At 33.0% G+C, this 20,413-nt stretch overlaps 1 protein-coding gene across 1 annotated transcript in view; it reads left to right on the top strand.

Moving 5' to 3' along the window:
• Positions 1-20,413, top strand: part of LOC126750599 (spliceosome-associated protein CWC27 homolog) — a 29,249-nt gene that overhangs the window by 6,185 nt on the left and 2,651 nt on the right. The window contains exons 2-4 of the mRNA XM_050460246.1: positions 13,260-13,620; positions 13,674-13,854; positions 13,905-14,014. Coding sequence (XP_050316203.1) covers positions 13,260-13,620; positions 13,674-13,854; positions 13,905-14,014 — 652 coding nt within the window. The remainder of the gene's footprint in view (positions 1-13,259; positions 13,621-13,673; positions 13,855-13,904; positions 14,015-20,413) is intronic.

Below are 20,413 nucleotides of genomic sequence, written 5' to 3' on the forward strand. Positions count from 1 at the left end.
CTACAATGCTAATTAATATAGTATAATATTACAAGATATGAAAGGAAACAAATTTAACTAAATTTCAATAAATCTACAGTTAAAGAACTCTGTCAGAGAGTAAAAATGACAGTTAGCAGTCAAAAAGGACAGCTAACATAGTCCTAAGAGCTTTCTTAAAATTTGGAAAAATCTTAGCTCTCTTTATTCTACATGGGAGATGATTAATAATTTTAAGAGATGTAATTTCCGGACCATCCTGTACCTGCGACAACCGGGTAAAAGGGATGTATAATTTATCTGCATTTCAAGTTTTATAAAAATTAAGATCTCCAGATGTCATGTGGTTGGAAAGATTTTTATGTACTTGACATGCACACTCCGAAATATAAATGTTAATTATAGTTAGGATTTTTTCTTTTTTAAAAGTACCACGGCAAGTTTCTCTGAAGGAAAGTCTAAACATCGTATGTACAGTGCGCTTTTGATTTATTAGCACTCTCCCAATACTGGAGGAATTACCCCAAGCTAATAAGGCATAGGATAGAGTGGAATGCACTGAGGCGTAATAAAAGCTTTTAAGTATATATGCATCCACATAGTCTCGAAGCTGCAAGATGGCATAATTGCTGCAGGATGATCTACTGCAGACAGATTCCACCTGAGGATGCCACAATAGATGTCTATCAATTACAATTCCCAAGAACTTGGCGGAGTTTTGTTGGATGATGCTACTTGATGACTCCTCTCCAAGGAGTAAGCTCCTTAGGAGTAAGCTCGAATCGGAGTGAAAACAATGAAATAGTTTTCAAACTATTCAAACAAAGACCATTTTTCTGGCACCACCCTGCAATATCACATTTGGTGGCTTTTGAGTGGATAGACTGATAGTCAGTACCTGAAACAACTGCTGATGTATCGTCGGCAAAAAGTGTTATATAGCTGTCATTAACCAGAAGAGGCAAGTCATTAATACCACATATTATACCATAATGGAAGATCATATTTAATAGTAAAGCATGATTAATGGTATGAAATGCTTTAGTAAGATCAAACAAATATACCCACAGATTTTAACTTCAATTCAAAATTATTCAATATATTTGTATAAAGAGATATTAAAGCATCTGGTGTAGAGATTCCAGACCTGAATCCAAACTGATGACATGACACTATAGCAAAAACGCAATAAGTCTTCTTTTAAAAGATTTTTCGAAGACCTTTGAGAATACAGACAGGAGAGCAATAGATCTGTAGTTACTTACTTCTGCTGTCCCCCCTTTTTATGAAGAGGTATGACAACAGATGTTTTTAGCTCTTTAGGAAAATATCGAAACTGAAATGATAAATTCAGAAGATAGGTAAATGGAGAGGTAATATGCTCAGCACATGCTAAAAATAAGTAACAAGGTACCTCGTCTACACCGGATGACTTTTTCCTGGAGGAAGATTTTATAATCTCAAGTGTTTTACCTTCAGTGACAGGGAATAGAAAAAGAGATTGGGATAAACTGTGGAAAGGCACATTCATATCCATGGGTGCCTGAAAATTATATGTGATCTTTCGCACTTACTCTACAAAAAACTTATTAATTAAAGGTATTAGAAATATTAAGGTTGCCAGTAACTTTCTTAGACAGAAGGATGTAGACAGGCCCAGGAATACCAGACCATGAAAGCAAGGCGACTGCTAGCAAGGACTTGGTGGGAACATCTGTCATAGGTGGAGTCGCCTTAGGAGCAACCACATTCCAATGGGAATATCTTAAAGATCTGGACTGGGACCACGTGCAAGACTTGGATGTCAAAGGATAGGTCGACTCAGAAGACCGCGCATTGGGAGTGGAGGCGTAGGGGTAGGTGATTCTGGGGTTGGCGAAAAGGGACTGTTTAGGCCTACTTGCGGAGACTGGCTTCCCCACCTTTAATATTACTGCTACTACTATATTTAAAAATGTATTCTGTTTTTTAAGGCAGCAAATACTTCGATCACTTTATCATCAAAATCTAAAATATTTTATATAAGTTTTGTTTCCTATTGAAAGCATAGCAAGAGTATGAAGTTATCCTGAGCCTAGTCTAGCTGATAGTTGGAACAAGGGAAAAAGAGCGCTAGTTTTCGACAGCTTTAGGCCCTTTTTTGTGATCAGGTATTACTTTTGCAATTTTAAGTTGGAATAAGTTGGAAATTCACCCTCATAAATAGCCAAATTCATCAATTTGGTTTCGGGAACAAAAATCAGGTTCTTCGTAGTCTTTATAAGTCTCATATCCAAATCAGAACGGCCTTTGCTAACATCTTTTTTCACACACACCTAATTGAAAGTTATGTCACTAAAAGTAAAGCCAGGGCCGCAATTGCTAGTCAGATATTCTAAAGGCTTTCAGGGGGTGGGAGGGGGGAAGAAGAGTTTGTATTAGATTCATCAAAAACTTTCTTGAAATGGCTCGCATTAATTACATTATGTGCGGTTGCCTTAACATTATTATTGAAGGCTTTGATTATCTTTCACATAACGTGGACAGAATTAGTTGCCTGATTAATTATTGTTGTTATTATTGGCTGTTATTTTCTTCCTAAATTTGAGAGATATATGAAGATATATGCGGATAGTATCCACCGACACTAAAACGAAACGCTTAATAACGCCCCTTTTTTGCAGTTAGTAGAAATGCTACTTATTTTTGACAGGTTTTAAAACCCAAATTTTGACACCTACATTTTTTAATATCTAACCTATTTTCTATCCATAATTTAACCACCTCTGAATACTCTCTATCACCATTTTAAGAATTATATAATATAGTGTCGTATGACCGTCAAGATTTGTCTATATAATTAAGTTCTCATTAAGTTCAAAATAGATTCTCTCTCTCTTTTATTAGGAATATTTCGTAGGCTAAAAACTTATATACTATTTTATTAAATGTCCAATTTATCACAGCTAAAATAAACAATCTAAAGCTCTTATTGAATCATCTTGAATATCCACGTTTTTTTTTCTAATTTGCAGAATATTGGTTAAAAGGTAATGCTGGTAATGAGCCATTTGATATTTCTTATTATAATGTGACAGCCCAATTCAGTTGGCATAACTCTGTGTTTGTTGGTCCTTTGATTCTTGTGAGGGATTATTAATCAATACGATTTTATGTGGGAACACTGCTATTAATAAGCAGTGAATAGATTTAATTTTATTAGTGTAAATAATTTTGATCATTTCATGTTGAATGAGTTTAAACATTTTCTACAGCTTAATGTAGTAGTCTGAAGGTGTATGTGATTTGTATTTATCGTTCTCCGGTATTCTGTTTGGTGGAGTTTTAGGGGGTTTGGAAGTATTAAGTACTAAGTCACCTTGCATCCATTATTTTAAATTGGTATTTTTAACATTGTTTATACCCGCATGAATGGCAATTCCGTTAAAGATATTTTATCAAGCTTTAACTTGAAAATTCATGTTCTGGGGCTGACTAAATTAACTAGAATCTGTTCATCGACCTTAGGTTATGTAAATTCTAATATAATAATAATAATAAAGTACATGTTAATGGCAGTAAGAATGAAGTCAGGTTTCAACTTTCCAACATAGTTAAGTTATTTTAACATGAATCAAATAAATAATTAAAACTTAAATAAATTTTACTAAATTTAAAATTTACAGCAATTAAGAGCCAACTCACACAAATACCTTAATGAAATTCAAATGTTAATCAAAAAATATATCTGGGTAGTAATTCCTACATTACTGGAGCAACACTTTTGTTTCCGAACATTTACCATTTAAATAAACTCTTTGCTTTCTACCTGTGATAAAGCTCTCCACAAAACTCTACAGCACTTTTAGAAAAAATCTAAAAATCTAATAATATGATCAGTTACCTCACAAAGTTGTAGCACAACTTTAAATAGAACGAAAAACTGACTTTTTTAAGGGAATAATTGAATTATTTATTAAGAAAAATATAACCCGTTTCCCAGCATTCTTAAGAGTGCTTTGGTTGGACCTGTTTATAAACGGGGTGACTGGTACTCCAACAAACTTTTATCCAATTTCTCTTCTTCCTTCCTAAGTTCAGATAAGCTAATAGAGCGATTTGTCAAAAAGAGAGTTGTTCTTATAGCTGAAGATGAAATCCTTTGCAGTTCTCAATTTGGCTTTCAAAGTGGAAAAACAACATCTGATGTTATTTAATTTTTTTTAGAAGATATCTATTTAAGTACAAATGAAAACCACCTTGCAGCAGTAATTTTCTGTGTCTTGTCGAAAACATTAGACTGTGTCGTTCATCATATCCGTGTCATTGCAGAAAAGTTGTGGGTGGAGTGCCTCTGGGCTCTTTCCAGACCCGATAAGAGACAGATCCGAAGATAGTTGTTGTAGTACCACCAATATTTATTCAAATTTAAAATAAATTTATTTATCATTAAAATTACAAACATAATTATCAATTTACAATAAATAAACCATTAAGATAAATAGGACCATTATGAAACCATTAGCACTGGTGCAAACCTGTGTAGCAAGGCCCTTCTTTTAAACAAAGATTAATAACTATTAACCTGGCCAATATAAGTCCTTTTTTAAATACAAATTTCTTTACTACTTGTAAAGAAATGTTAGATGGAGGCGAGCAGACCAAAGCCCTATAAAAAAAATGTATACAGCCATTTTCATGGTTTTTAACACAATAATTGTATTTATTTCAAATTATTTAAAATTAAATTAAGAATTCCATTGCTGTTTTTCAAGGAGAATATTTTGAATATATTTTTTAAATATTCCTATTGAAAATTGTTTAACATGCTCAGGCAATTTATTCCAAAATTAAGTGGCTACCAAAGCAAAAGATTTTTGAAAATTTGTGTTTCTATGCTGTGGGAGTCTAAATAAATTTATAAATGTAGTGGTATACATATGAAGATAAAATTTGTATAATTATTTACTAAATATACAGGCTCTCAAGTTTTTAAAATGTTATAAATAAAGGTGTACAATTTTCTTCGATTTTTCATATTTAAAATAAAATTGTTATTTAAATAGTGATTCCTAAATGGTATTTTGAATGCAAAACGCATACAACAGTTTTGGAGTTTTTGTATAGATTAAGGAGTTATTTCAGTCAAGGAATCAGAATACAAAACATCACAGTAATCGAGCAAAGAGAGAACTAGTGAAATGCATTGTGCATGCAAGTGCATGTGTAGGGCGTGTATAGCAGCAGGTGGTGGCCATTTTGAACACCTTTTGTAAAATCGCAAAACACAAATAAACCGAATTAATTTACATCGGAAAAAAACGATTTTTTTTTCACAAAATAGTTCTTTCGGCATTAAAACAACCATTTTTTTTTTTGAGGTTAACAAAAAATTCAAAAAGTTTTTGTCTTTAATACGGCATGGGATAAATAAGTTTTTACGCTAATGGGCACCAAGATCCTATTATTATTTTATTACGTCATAGGACTTCAAACTTTTTGAAAAGAAAAAAAAATCCGATATTGCAATTTCAAAAATTTGTCCTGTGAAAAATATTTGCATAACTGAAAAATTTTAATACGCATCATAAAGCGCATCTATCGGCAAATAATATCCAACCGAAGAAATTGTGATTTTTTTTTCATTTAGTGACACACCATAAAAAAGCTGATTACAGGTAGGTATTTCTTAAAATTTCGCAAAAATCAAAATATCTCGAAAACCGTAACACTTTCGTTAGAGCTATGTTGGATTATTCTGATTGGAAATAGTCCAATCAATTAGGAGTTTTCATTTGGACCACTATTTACGGGACACCCTGTATACATATAGTTTTTTTTGGCGTATATATGCAATTTTAAGTTTATTTTTGATATAAGTTTTTGATATAGTGAATTTAATACCACTGTCTAAATACACGCCCAGATTTGTGACCTCATTGACTACTGGTAGCTGAACATTTCGAATCTGTGCATGAAAATTGGGAGAAACCTTAAAAGCACTTTTGCCACAACCCAGTATTATTGTATAAGATTTGGAAGCATTTCATTTTAAGTTGTGATCCTGTGAAAAGTTTATCAATACTTTTTTAAATCCTGATTAAACTGAAATTGAGCTATAGGAAGATTTTGGTGTGAAAACGAAAGATATAGTTGGGAGTCATCCGCATATTGCTGTAATGTTGAGTGTTTTACACAAGATATCATGTCAGCAACATATAAAGAAAAGAGCAATGGACCCAAAATGGAACCTTGCGGGATACCCGTAGGTGCAGTGTGATAACTTGATTTTTCAGTGCAAAATTCCTTATTAAGAACTACGCAATGAGCCCTGCCAGCTAAATAAGACCCAAAAAAAATTACTGCGTCACTAGAAAATCCAAAATAATTAAGTTTTGCTAATAGCATTTCATGACTTATAGTATCGAAGGCCCTACTAAAACCTAACAACCCAAGACATGTTAATTCTTTTTTTTTCTTGATTTTTTTCTGATTTCATTAGGAAGGTTAACCAAACTGGTAGAAGTAAAGTTCTTTCTAAAACCTGCCTGGCATTCAGGAATTAAAGAATGTGATTTAATATATGCCCAAATTTGTTGGTGAATAAATTTTTCCAAGATTTTGGATACTAACGGCAATATACTTATAGGCCTGAGGTCTTTAAATTCCTTTGGATTACTGATTTTATACTGATACCAGAGTGTAGGATAAAAATGTTGTAAAATGCAACTTTATATTATATTTACATATCTGTATAGCTTTAATAAACAAGAAGCCATACAGATATGTAAATCTTTTAAAGAAAAAGCGTCTTCACCAATTGCATTAGAGTGAATGGTTTTTACAATTTTAAGTAAAGTTGACTGATTTATTAGAGTAAATTTTAATTCAGATTTGATCTTATCATGTTTATGTGATTTACAAAATTTTATTTTTTCATTAGATGTCATTAGTTATTAATAGCCGTTGAATTAGGAAGATTAGAATCCTTGTTACGGCCGAGATTTCAGTTGTTTGCGTCCCTCCAGAATTCTTTGCCGTGTTTCTGAGACATTAAATTAAAGTAAATAATTTTTTCCCTAGCAATGACATGTTTTGTATAATTTATTATTTGTCTGTAATATTGCAAGCGTGCATCAGTTCTTTATTTTAGATATTTACGGTGAGCTTTATCCGTTTCCTTCATGAGCAAGAGGCGCATGTACTAACTACTACTAACTGAGTTGGATTTTTTTTATTATGGAGTTTTGATTAGTTACTATTAGATGAATAAGACTTGAAGTGTTTGTGGTAAAATTGTCGGGTAGGCGCAGTAATGACTTGCTTTAAATTAAAAATATCAAGTAACTGTTGAAGTTGGGTTTTCCTGTATTTTGCCTTAAAAAATCAACATTGAAATCTCCCACAAATATGATGTGGCCATAGAAAGGAATAGTTAAACCAATTATTTACTCCATCCAATCAATAAAATGATTAATATTAGAAGATGGTGGACGATAAATAGTGATGAACAAAATTGACTTTTTGTTCATGTTAAATTTAATACTACACAATGTTAAAGTCAATAGTTTCAAATTTTAATTTTATTTTTATATAGATTCCCACACCACCCCTCTTCCAGCTCGATCTCGCCTGACAAACATGTAACCTGGTATTCTAAGAGAATTATCTTCATCATTTGATGTTAACCATGTTTCTGATAGCTTCAGAATATCGTAGTTACAATCAAGAATATAATTAATAAATTCGTCAAAACCAGTTTTCACTGAACGGATGTTAGAGTGTGCCACAATAAAATTTTCTGCAACCCTCGCATATTTTCGAATAATCAATTTATTCTGTTGGTTATCCGTTCGTCACGTGAAATAATTATCGTCCATTACCCCAAAAGCCCATCCCACTCCACGCGCGTCCCCCCAATCCACCCGCAAAAACATTTCAGTTATAAGGTCAAAATTCAGTTTTAATAAAATTAAGTACACTTCATAACAGCCTTTACTACTCCTCAAACAATGAAAAAGTGCTGAGAAAAAAAAGTCATGGTGTTACGTGTATCGGAAGGTCAACCCAATTAAAAAAATGGGTATATAATATATAAACTTAATTTTATACCCCAATAACAATATTTTAACACCGCAAAAAATATATTAATTTTTTTTAACCACAAAAAACCATAAATAATAAATTTCGATAAATCATCCTAACGCAAATACCTTTCTATGCATTGGACGACTTATACTGTTATATTATAACATTTTCAAAGAAAAAGTAACCGCTTGGTATGTAATATACAGGATGTTTCAAAATTCACTACATATATTTTAAGGGCGTATTCCTGAGGTCAAAATAAGACTTTTTTTTCCTTAGAACATTGAAAGGCCTTTCAATGTTCTAAGTTTTTTTCCTATAAACATGGGTCCTAAAATGCACCCCCTTCAAGCTACAGCCATCGCAAGAAGTGTAAAAAAAATCGATTTTTTAAAACTGTGTCTACAGTTTTGCATCAAATTTAAAGAAATTTGGAATACCCCCGTTATTTTAGGGGGTCTATTTACTTTTTATCTTAGAAAAGGCGTAAAACTAATTTTAAGGGGTAAACTGAGGGGGTGCACACTTTTGACGGACAAAATTTTATATACGCATACATTTTTAAAAAAATTAAGCTACACCAGAATATGGGTCATACAAAAATCTAAATTTTATGTCTTTTGCATTTTTTTGATAATACGAATAGTTTTTGAGAAAATCACCGATTAAATATATATATATATATATATATATATATATATTATAAAAGGCTACCAATAACGTAATAATTAAAATTTAAACAGATAATATTAAGTACTAGGCTGTGACTATTTGTTTTAGGACATTTTTTAAGCGGCACGACATTTAACGATAAATAGGTAGACTGGTTTTGCTATTGTTGAAACTTTGTTATTGAGGTCTTTTCAATAAATTGATGAACAATTATTTACATTAAAGAATGACGGTTTATAAAAATACAAAAATTGGTTAAAAAATTATTTAACATTTATTAACATAATAATTAATAATTTTTTAAATAAACAATAAACTTCTGAGAAACAAATATTTTTTTTAATAAAAAGTGCTCGAAATGCGCACCCTCCGCTGCAATATAAGCCTCCATTCGTCTTCTCATAGATTGTCTTACTCGCTCTAAAATTCCGGGAGTATTTCTTATTGTTTCAAAGGCATCAATAATTCTTTGCCTTAGGACCTCGAGCGAAGGCACTTGACCAGGATTATAGACAAGGCTTTTTACATATCCCCAGAAAAAAAAATCCAGAGGATTGCAGTCCGGGGAGCGTGGAGGCCATGGTATTGGGCCTGCTCTACCAATCCATCTCTCAGGAAACACAAAGTTCAAATAGTCACGCACTGTTATACGGAAATGAAGGGGGGCACGGTCATGCATAAACCACATGTTCGCTCGCACATTTAAAGGTACGTTGTCTAGTAATCCATTTAAATGGTGCTGTAAAAAGTCTTAATAAGTGTCGCCAACTAAAATTCTAGGAAAAAAGAAAGGACCAATTAACTCATCTCCCACTAAACCTGCCCATACATTACGGCTAAAGTGCTCCTGGTGGTGAGATTGCCTAATTTCGTGCGGATTCTCTGCTGTCCAAACATGCACATTGTGAAAATTCACCACCCCTTCCCGCGAAAAATGAGCTTCGTCTGTGAATAGAATACTTGATAAAAAATTATTATCTCTCGCGCATCTCTGAAGTAACCACCTTGCAAACTGTAAGCGCCTTGGGAAATCTTGAGGTAGCAAAGCTTGAACTCTTTGAATATGGTATGGATACAAGCTATTTTCGTGCAAAACCCGCCAGACAGTTGCATGAGAAACATCCAAATTCCGAGCTATTTGTCGGGTGCTTAGGCCAGGATCGTCGTCGATGGCATTCAAAATTTGCTCCTCTGTCACTGGGTTTTGTGCTTGTTGCGGTCTGCCTGCATTGTTCCTGGGGGTCCGAAAACTACCGTATTCCCTAAGATGCCGATGTGACTCTGAAAATGTTCGTACATTCGGGAGTCGACGATTAGGAAACCTTAACTGATACAATCTTTGAGCTTCATACGCGTTACCATCAGCAAGACCATAAACAAAATGGATGTCTGCAAGATGTTCGAATGAATAACGTTCATTTTCCATTTTAGCAATGTTTAGAAATAAAACATGGGAATAAAAATTACACTTTAAATCTAAAACGGGAAGTAAACTACTGGAATTAAATAAAGTCAACAATGACAGTAAATTTATTTCACACCAAATGTCAAGCAAGTTAAAAAATGTCTAAAACAAATACTCACAGCCTACTACTAAAACCTCAAAAATAAAAATGTCAACAATTGCGAAACAAGCCTACTTCCTAAATTTTTTCTTTGATATTTAATTTACGATATTGCTATCCTTTTATTCACCGGCGATTTTCTCAAAAACTAATAGTCGTATGAAAAAAATGCAAGAGACCAAAAGTTTAAATTTTTGTATGGTCTATTTTTTGATGTAGCTAAATTTAAAAAAAAATTTATGTACACATAAAATTTTGGCCGTCAAAAGTGTGCACCCCCTCAGTTTACTCCTTAAAATTAGTTTTACGCCTTTTCTAAGATAAAGAGTAAATAGACCGCCTAAAATAACGGCGGTATTCCAAATTTCGTTAAATTTGATGCAAAACTGTAGACACAGTTTTAAAAAATCGATTTTTTTTACACTTCTTGCGATGGCTGTAGCCTGAAGGGGGTGCATTTTAGGACCCATGTTTATAGGAAAAAAAAAGTCTTATTTTGACCTTAGGAATACGCCCTTAAAATATATGTAGTAAATTTTGAAACACCCTGTATAAAAGTTAAAAAAAAAATCTTATAAATACAAAAAGTTGTAAAACATGCATAACTAAAAATTCCAACATAACTGCAATTTTCTTATTGGATTTCGTCTTGGTATGGTACCCCACTATGGTATGGAACTAATTAACACTTTTGCACCATTGTATCACTAACACTTGCCGTCCGTTGGTCCAGCAGGAGTTGTTAAACTGAATTTTCACTTTTTTAAATAGAACAAGCTGTGGAGGCGTTAGTAGTTCTGAGAGCATAATCTTAGTTCCCTTTAGCATGGGTTTACCACAGAAAACTTCATCGCGCATCCACCGTTTGTTTTGTTCATTCGGTTTCTAAGAGGGATATTTGGTGACGAATGTCTTTTGAGTTTTTAAAGACAAATTTTTCGAACGTTGAAAACTTCTGCGTCAATTCACCTATTGCTCCAAATTCAGGTTCATTGTTTCTGCCTTAGATGTTGTCGTTTCAGTGGGATTTGTTTTAAGATTCTTCTTAAAGCTGTTAAGTTCGACCTTAAACTGCGGCGCCATTTGTTCAATACGTTGATTAAGTTTTATTATTTCGGCATTCTGGCTATTCTGAGTATTTGACGAATTAACTGTTTGTCTTCCCATGATTAGTAGATATTATAATAACACTTTAAACTTAGCTCACTAATTATTTTTAAATTAAATAGGCATAAAATTACTAAAGTTTGCAGACTGACGTGACCGAACGCTTTTACTAGCTGCGCAACCGCATCTCACCCGCAACTGCATCTCACCTTATTTATCTTACTTTGGTGAAAGCATCTTCCTCAAGCATTAGGTCTTTGAATCCGTATAAGGGGCTTAGAAGGGGAGTAAAAGTATTGCTTATGGGGAAAGTTTATCATTCTTATCTTATTACCTTGCTTAATTCTTTAATGATGCTCTGTAAGGCGGACTATACTATTCTAATGAATACTGTATCTGCTTTCTTTCTCTGATATGATTTCAATTTGGTTATATATTTATATAATTATCATTTCAAACATGTGCATTTGAAACTTTTGATTTTGTATTGATTGAAGATTCATATTGTTTTATACTATATTTGTGTATATATTGTATTTTTTCTTTTGTAGCTTTTTAAAGTTTGTAAAGTGTTTTATTTATTTTTTTTATAATAAAGTATTTTTTTATTTGATTTGATTTTTAAAGAGTTAAATTTTGAATGGTCTGATATACTAAATTTGTTTATTATCCATGTTTATCGTCCTCCTATTATTATTATCAGATTTCATGTCAAACGGCAATCGCACTCCCTCCTGGGGAAGTGAACGGTCCCCGTTCACTTAAAAGGATGAAGCTCTGATGGAGTCCTTTCCATGTTATCGGACTCTGTTTTTTGCCTTTATTAACAAATAATAAACTTAGACTAAAAGTATATGATATGTTTTTTAAACCAGTTGATGTTAGCTGCTTTTCTTAAGGTTGAGCAGTTTCATGGTTTCGATCAGGCTCTTTGGTATTACTCCTGTGGTTGACATAATTATTAGAACAGATTGGAATAGTTGATTTTTTCAAGAACTGGTTCCGGCTTATAGTTATAGAGTATCTTGGCTGCTGATAAGAGTTTAGTTTTTCTGCGAGCTCTTGATGGAGTATCTTTGCGACTAAATCATGTCGTTCTTTATATTCCGTTGGTACAAAAGTTTGATATCCACCGGTGACATGCTGACTATACTCCGTTGTCTTACATCCATAACTACATCTGTCACTTTGTACCGTCGAGTCACCTACGACAAACTTTAAATAATTTCTTGTTGGTATTACTTGATCTTGAATAGCCACAAGAAACCCTTCAGTTTCGGGTGAAGCTGTCCCGAAGTCAACCAGTAGAAACTACCGATGTCCGCTATGTCGAGAAACTCTTGTTCAACCTCGTGAATATGCTTTTCATGTAGTGGTCTTCCCATCCAAGCTTGCATTTTTTTCTTGCTTGGTGCTATAGTGTATGGCCAGCTCAAGCTCCTGGAGTTGAAGTGGTGTTGAGTCGCCTGCTTCACATACGATACGATGAATGTCTGATGTTTCAGCCTTTCTTAAGAAAAAGGATCGCAAGTTACTAATTTGCTGACTGAGATTATTATTATTATTATTATTATTATTATTATTATTATTATTATTATTATTATTATTATTATTATTATTATTATTATTATTATTATTATTATTATTATTATTATTATATTATATATGGTATATATATTGAAAAACAGAGATTGAGGGTGAAATATATCGTTTACTTTGCTTTTGTATCAAAATAATTTGAACGCCTTTTTGATCAACTAGAAATACTTGTATGTTAATAAACTATTGAACACTATTTTATTCTTATTGTTTTAGTAAATACATTACTGAATATCCATGTGTATATTTACTAGAATACTATATTTTTAGATATTATTAAAAACTTCTGCTGGAGATATAGACGTCGAGTTATGGGCCAAAGAAACCCCGAAGGCGAGCCGGAACTTCATCCAACTCTGCCTGGAAGGATATTACAACAATACAATTTTCCACAGAGTAGTGAAAGACTTTATAGTACAAGGAGGTGATCCAAGGGGCGATGGCACCGGTGGTGAATCGGTTTATGGAGAGCCTTTTAAGGATGAATTTCACCAGAGGTTAAGATTTTCCCGTAGAGGGCTTGTAGCCATGGCTAATGCTGGAAAAGATGATAATGGCTCGCAGTTTTTCTTTACTTTAGCGGCGACACCCGAGTTGCAAAACAAACATACGATTTTTGGAAAAGTTGTGGGTAAAATAATAGAATATCTGTCTTTTATTTAGTTTTGATTTTGTTGTTTTCAGGGGATACAATTTTTAACATGTTAAAATTGGCTGAGGGCATGGTAAAGGATGAGCGTCCAGTTTATCCTTATAAGATAATTAAAACAGAAGTATTGAACAATCCTTTTGATGATATTGAGCCTCGAGTGAAAGAAGTTAAGGAAAAAAAAGAAAAGAAAAAGGAGAAAAAACCTGGAGTAAAGTAAGTGCAATAATTTTTTATTTCAGTGTGTTTCTCAACGTATTTTACAGGAATTTCAAATTGCTTTCCTTTGGAGAGGAGGCGGAGGAAGATGAAGAAGTATCTACAAGGGAGAGTGAGAAATATGCGGCCAAAGGCAAATCTTCGCACGATATACTTAGTAAGTAAAAAATGCAAAACGTAAATTAACTATTTTGTTCTTAAGACAGAAAAAATAGAACTTTTTATTTTTTGTTACACATTTTCTATAGCGTTTAAAGTCATCGGCGAAAAACGTGACCATAAAATTTGATCCCTGTAGGCGTCTTCTAAAGTATTTAGTATTTACACAGGGTCACAGTGCCGCAAAACCCCAATGCATTTTCTTTGACTATTAAGAATCGATTTACAATTGACCTTATTGAACGCCTTAAAGAAATCCGAGAGTAAGGTTCCTATCAAACACTAATTGACCTCCAAGTTTACTTATGTCAAAAAATATAGAAATTGTTAATATAGTCCAGTTATTGAGGGGATGCTGGTCCGAAGTATCTGAATCAGATCCCATGAATTGGGCAGAGGTTTAAAATAGTTTAAGACACAATGCTTATTTAATAGAGGCGCACTTCCACTTACAGGATGAAAGCCACCTTTTCTAGAGATAAAAATATAATCGTTAAATAACTTAACAAATCATTAGAAGGATGAACTTCAAGTTTTAACTTATTATTCATTATTAAAAACGTGTTTTTTACGAAAAAAAAAACATTTTTCACCAGTTTCGCAGACCTCAAATAATAGTTGATTTTCTTTGGATTTGAAACTGTCAAGGCTTTATTTTTATTGATGTATCTAGAGACATAAGTCTCAGAGAGCTATGTTTTCTGATCTTTGAAATAGCATTGGGTTTTCGATTGACGTTATTTGCTATAATAGTTCTTGAACCCCCGGTAGTGTGGGACTCCATTAAGGTTACCTACTACACTTCCCCACTGACTGCAGTTCTATTGTGCCCTATAGATTTACTCTCAGTTGCTTCTAGGAAGTCCGGTATTTTGTCTGGTGTAGTTCTTATCCTCTCTAGTAAAGATTTGGCTTCGCCCACGTCTCTCGCCCTTGTTGAATGCTTCGCAAAAGCATAGAATGTAAAGAGTGGTTTCATCCTATTACTCACTACTTCGACATAACTGTCTATCTACTTTCCCGAATCTATGTAGGTATTTCCTGCACGGTGCATGGCCTGTAAGCAGCCCTGCTTCCTTTCGCAGTTTTTGCCTGTAGTGGCCCAGTATGCTCTCACCTTTCCTAAAGGCCGAGCTGCCCAAAAGTTGTTTGGAGAGTTATAGCTTTCCAAGTTTTATCAGTGATACAGCATGTTAGTTCAGCGCCTATGAGCCTGTTGGCTGGCCTCCATCGTTGCAGTTTAGATTACCCTTCTTGCAGAGCTATGGTTGCCATATTGTGTGATAGGATTATCTCTGGCCTGTTTTGCTCTTTGGCTATATACTTTGTTTTTTATTTTTTTACTTTTATTTTACTTTGGCGAGATACTCTCAGCAGTTTTGTACAGCCTTTGAAGTGACCTAAAGCGTTGGTTATTACCTGGTCTCCTGTAATAATTGCGAAAGTGTGTTATGGCAACACCTCCTTAAGAACTAAGGCCTCTGGGCTGAAATAAAAATTGTCGTGACGTCATTAAATGTAGGGTTGGAGAAAATGCCATAAGAATTTGTAGAGAATATTGAGCAGTAACTGTGCGAAATATGGGTATGCCATCGCGGCGAGATGTACGCCCAACTCTAGTTGGGCGATTGTGTTTTGTGACGATGCGCTTGCTCTCGTCGCTTTGTTGACAAACAGTTCATTATTCGCTGGTTCGCGTTCTGTTTCTTTTCAGTTTTAAAATTAAGAAAGTACCAGTATTAATCAATTTTCGGTCGTTTCTGTGTGATCGTCTTGTTGTAAAGGAACCTCCTTAATAAGCCGTTTAAGTGTTGTCCACCTGGATGCCGTGGAAATTACGATAATGGATCAAAAGTTCTGTTTTAGTATAAAACAAAAATAGCTGCGAGACATTTTGCGAAATGACATAAGGCCCGATAAAAACACAAAAGTTTGTACATTTCATTTTACTTCTAACTACGTTCAAAAAATCTCGCTTGAAGAAAATGTCATAGAAACCATTTTTCCAAATTGCCCCTGCTACTGTTTAAAGAAAATCTATTATTTCGCAGAAGTAGAGAAGAAAAATCTAAGCAGTTAGAGGAGCAACAATTTCTTAAGGTATTAGAGGAAAGTAAGGAAGATTATCTTTGTGTTCAAAAAAGGCCAGTTGTTTGAAGACTTGTAGAGAGTGTTTAAAAGTATTCAAAAATTTTCATATTAAAAAAGGGCGGAAAGAGTTCAATAAAGAGGTCCCCACAATTTCGAAAACGTTATTGAAAATTTGACATTGTCTAAGCTAGAATATACACCTGCACCTATAATAACATGGGAAATTGTTATCGATTCCAGTTTAAAACTAGAGTCGTGTTCATGTCCATATCTGTTTGTATCCTTTTATAATTCAAAATCGCTATTTAAAATAAGTACTTTGAGTCAACTATAAAGCATCATAGAGACAATTGATAACACAATGATGTTGAATAAAATTTGTGGCAGGACAATTGACTTAATTAATGCTTCAAAAGTGAGGTATAGGTACTCGCCTAGTACACTTGTTTTCTGTTCCATTTTATTTACTATTAGCCCTTATTCATACAAATATTTAAGAAATTATGCTTTTATTATTTTACCATATCCTGATACTATCAAATCTATCTGTAATAAATTTTTGACTGATTCATATTATCCACTTTACTTACGCTCGTAATATTCGTCAATATTTAACAGAAAAATACAAATATGTTGTGTTGCTTGTCGACGAAATTCACATTGAGCGTTTATATATTGTGCCATTCATATATCCTGTGTCTGATGAAGTTCTGAAATGTTATATAATTTATAAAAACTTATTTAACTATAAAGACAATAGTGGAAAATTTGGAAGAGATTGGTTACATAGTTTTTTGTGTAGTAAATGCTAATAATGCAGTAAACAGTAGAGCAATGACTAATTTTTCACCCCTTAATGAGTTAAGTATAGTTTTCCCATATCCTAACATATTAACATAAATAAATTCTTTAAATTTTCTGGACATGAATTACAGTCACAGGCTAAGAACAAATTCACCATGTATTGAATAAAATATTAATAGAAGAGTGGGATACTAAAGATATTACATCAGAATTGCCAATAATAACATATTTGATAGGATATTGTTGCTATGTACTTGTAGAAAATCGATTGTGCATGTGATAAAAAAAGTTAACTTTGGATAAACCTTGTATAGTAGAGGATTGTTATATTAACAGAATCCTTAAATCGTGATTGTCTATTATATCCCTGTGAACTGAGTAAAAGTAGTTTCAACAGCTTACATTATATTAAAGAAACTTGACGAACATTAAGGATATATAAAATAAAAAAACGTTTCTTTGTGAGTTGTTTTTGAGGTAATTCATTAAAAACAAATATTCAGCTCCATTTGAAAATTGTCAGACATACTCAAAAAATTATATCTTGACAATTTTTCTTGGTAGCATTTCCAATGCATTCCTTAACAATTGTGGTTCGAAAAGTAATCATAACCAACCTAGAAAAACTAAGAAAAGGAAACTACAAACTTTTAGTACTTAAAGAAGTTTGCTGAGAAATGAGTAAAAAGAGCATGAGAGCATAAAACACTTAATTTCAAGATATGGCATAATCCTTTTACCGAGTCATGCCTCACAAAAAAAAAACAAAAAAAAATACAGAAAAAAATATATACTTATATTAGATTTCGACTCTAATGTTTTTTAATATTAATTATATTATGTTAATTTAATTTCATTTTTTTTTTTAGTTTATTTTTTGTTTCAAACATATAATGTATTTTTACATTTATAATGCACAAAACAGGTTATCAATCTTTTTCATTTCATGTAAAAGTAGTTTTCAATTTGAATTTTTATACTTTTTTTTCCAAAATAAACTTTTAACACAGTTCTCAAAAAAGTTTAAAAAAAGACTTTCGTCTACTATTTAATTTGATAAAAATATATCTTCAATTTTTGTATAAATATGATCATTCTAATATAAAAATATGAAATTATTATCCTTTAGAAGAGTTTTGAAATTTCGTTTTTCTGAAAAAAAACGACTTATGGGCTCAGTTCAAGTCTGGCCGCCCTGTTTATACTAAAACTCTTAATACCTATTAAATATCCTATATCAAACTCCTTTTGTCATAAAAATTAGCATAGTCCTCATATACATAAAATGCTTAATAATAGTCAAGCAAACCCTAGTCTTTGTTCTTTAGAAGGTGTTGGTTAGTGCTCTACGTCCACAAAGTCCTGCACGTTTTCGAGTAGGGCATTGTCTCTTTTTTTTAAGATTGTTCCTGATACTGATTCAGCCTTTACTACTAGGTATAGTAGGTCTAGCCCCGTCAGGTTTTCTAGGGCAGCAGTCGGTATCATTAACGTCGCTCCTGCTATACCTGAGCGTATCTGAGCATGCTGTTCTTTGGGTTTTGTTGAGTATTTTCATAACATTCCTCCTTTCTGCCTAATATCACCATATTAGTACTGCGTACGTAGTGATGGGTCTCATCATTGTCCAAGAATCATACACCTCTCTCACTTCTATTACAGTATGTAAGAGTTCTCGTTGCCTTCTTTATATTATTTATTACATGCTTCTTCTAGATAAGTTTTTATCCAGGGTCGTCAGTAGGTATTTGACCTCATCTTCAAGTCGCAGGTATCCGCCAAAAAACCTTGCGAGTTACCTTTAGCTGTTCTTTTATGCACCAGTACTCGATAATGTTCACAGCTCTTGGCATTTTTTCAAATATATATATTTTGTTATTTGATATTGTTTCTATAATATTATAGAAATAGAATTTTTATAACAAGGGTTCTAAATACATAAAAGTTTCTCATCAATCTGAAGCAAACAAAATTTTACAAAACACAATAAAAGCACCAATAAAAAGAAAAGAAAATCCTAATTACAATAATTTCTTAAAATGTCCCTAAATTCTAGCGAAGTATATTTTCATAATATTTCTTTTTCCTGCAAAAAATAAACAGCATATCTACAGGCCTACTCATTCTTGAGAAAGGTCCAAAGTATCTATGTTTCGCGGGGTAATATTATTTAAAATTTCGACAAAGCTTAAGCTATTACAAAACTCAATAGTGCGAACTGAGCGATATTGGGAACAGCACAATGGTGAATTGTCATATATTATGAGTTATAGCATATTACACATAGAACAGATCTCACTTGGGTCAAATCGAAATATTGTAGGCCCTTAGAGAGAAATCTACCGAAGATATCATTGTATGTGGCTGTATACTAGGAGTCAAAGTATAATCGTTTTATACTCCTTTTTAGATCTAAATCCTGATTGAGACTCGGCTACTCTAGCCTTGGAGGCTTTTTCCATAGCTTTAGTCTATTAAATTCAATTTAAATTTTGTAATCGTCGAAGTCAACTTCTCTATAGTTACTGGTAGTCAAGAGTAGGATTGAAGGTGTCAAAATAATGTAAAGTCATTATTCTCAATCAAGCAGTCTCAGTTCTCTCTTTTGTTCCCGTTTATATTCTCCGTTGGAATTTATGCAAGAACCAAAGGTCTGTCGCTGCCTCTTGGCTCCATGTGATGTGAAGGATCTCTCTACTGTAGCTTTCACCTGCAAGTTTGGGCAATGTCTGCAACCCGCTTTGCAGTATTGATCCCTTGATCTCTGTATGAAAGCCCTGATTCTCGGTTTAGGCCTCTTTGCGGGCTGCTGGGTTTAGTGTAATGAACTAATGTCTTATACGTCACATTAATCATTCAATTTAAAAAATCATACAAATCATACATAAAGTTTATACAGCATATCTGTTAAACTCTGAAGTAATATATTGACTGTAAGACTGAAATAGAATACCAATGCTCTATAATACGGTTGATACAAAAATGCTTGGGTCATATACTCGTATAATGTCCATTAACGTCGAACATCGCTTGACTTTTGATTATTCAACTCAGCTTAATATTTATAAATTTAATGCTTTTCCAGTGATTTCGACCGATGGAAGACAATAATAAACTGACATCTAGTGTCGATGGTATATTCATATCGATTGCTAATATATCACTATAACGCAGTATTGAAAGCCAGGGATTCTGATCGGGAAATCAATTACAACAAGACTACCAAATACCAAGAAGCAAATTTTAATATTTTGCAACTTTTCAAAAATATTTTGTGATCAGCCTCTGTTTAACCATGTTAAAAGTGTCATTTTTGTCGATTAGCACGTATTCTTTAGTAGGCGATGTTGTGTTACAAATTTGTCCTGTCTGACCCATACTCATGTTGATGCCATTTATATTGATTTTCAAAAACCTTTTGATATGTTTTTGAATAAATTGCGTCAGTTGGCTTCATCGTTTTGTTTCATTTATATTTGCTAAATCCTGGTTTTTCGATTTA

The sequence above is a fragment of the Anthonomus grandis genome, chromosome 2 (assembly GCF_022605725.1).
Source record: "Anthonomus grandis grandis chromosome 2, icAntGran1.3, whole genome shotgun sequence".
Lineage (NCBI taxonomy): Eukaryota > Metazoa > Arthropoda > Insecta > Coleoptera > Curculionidae > Anthonomus > Anthonomus grandis.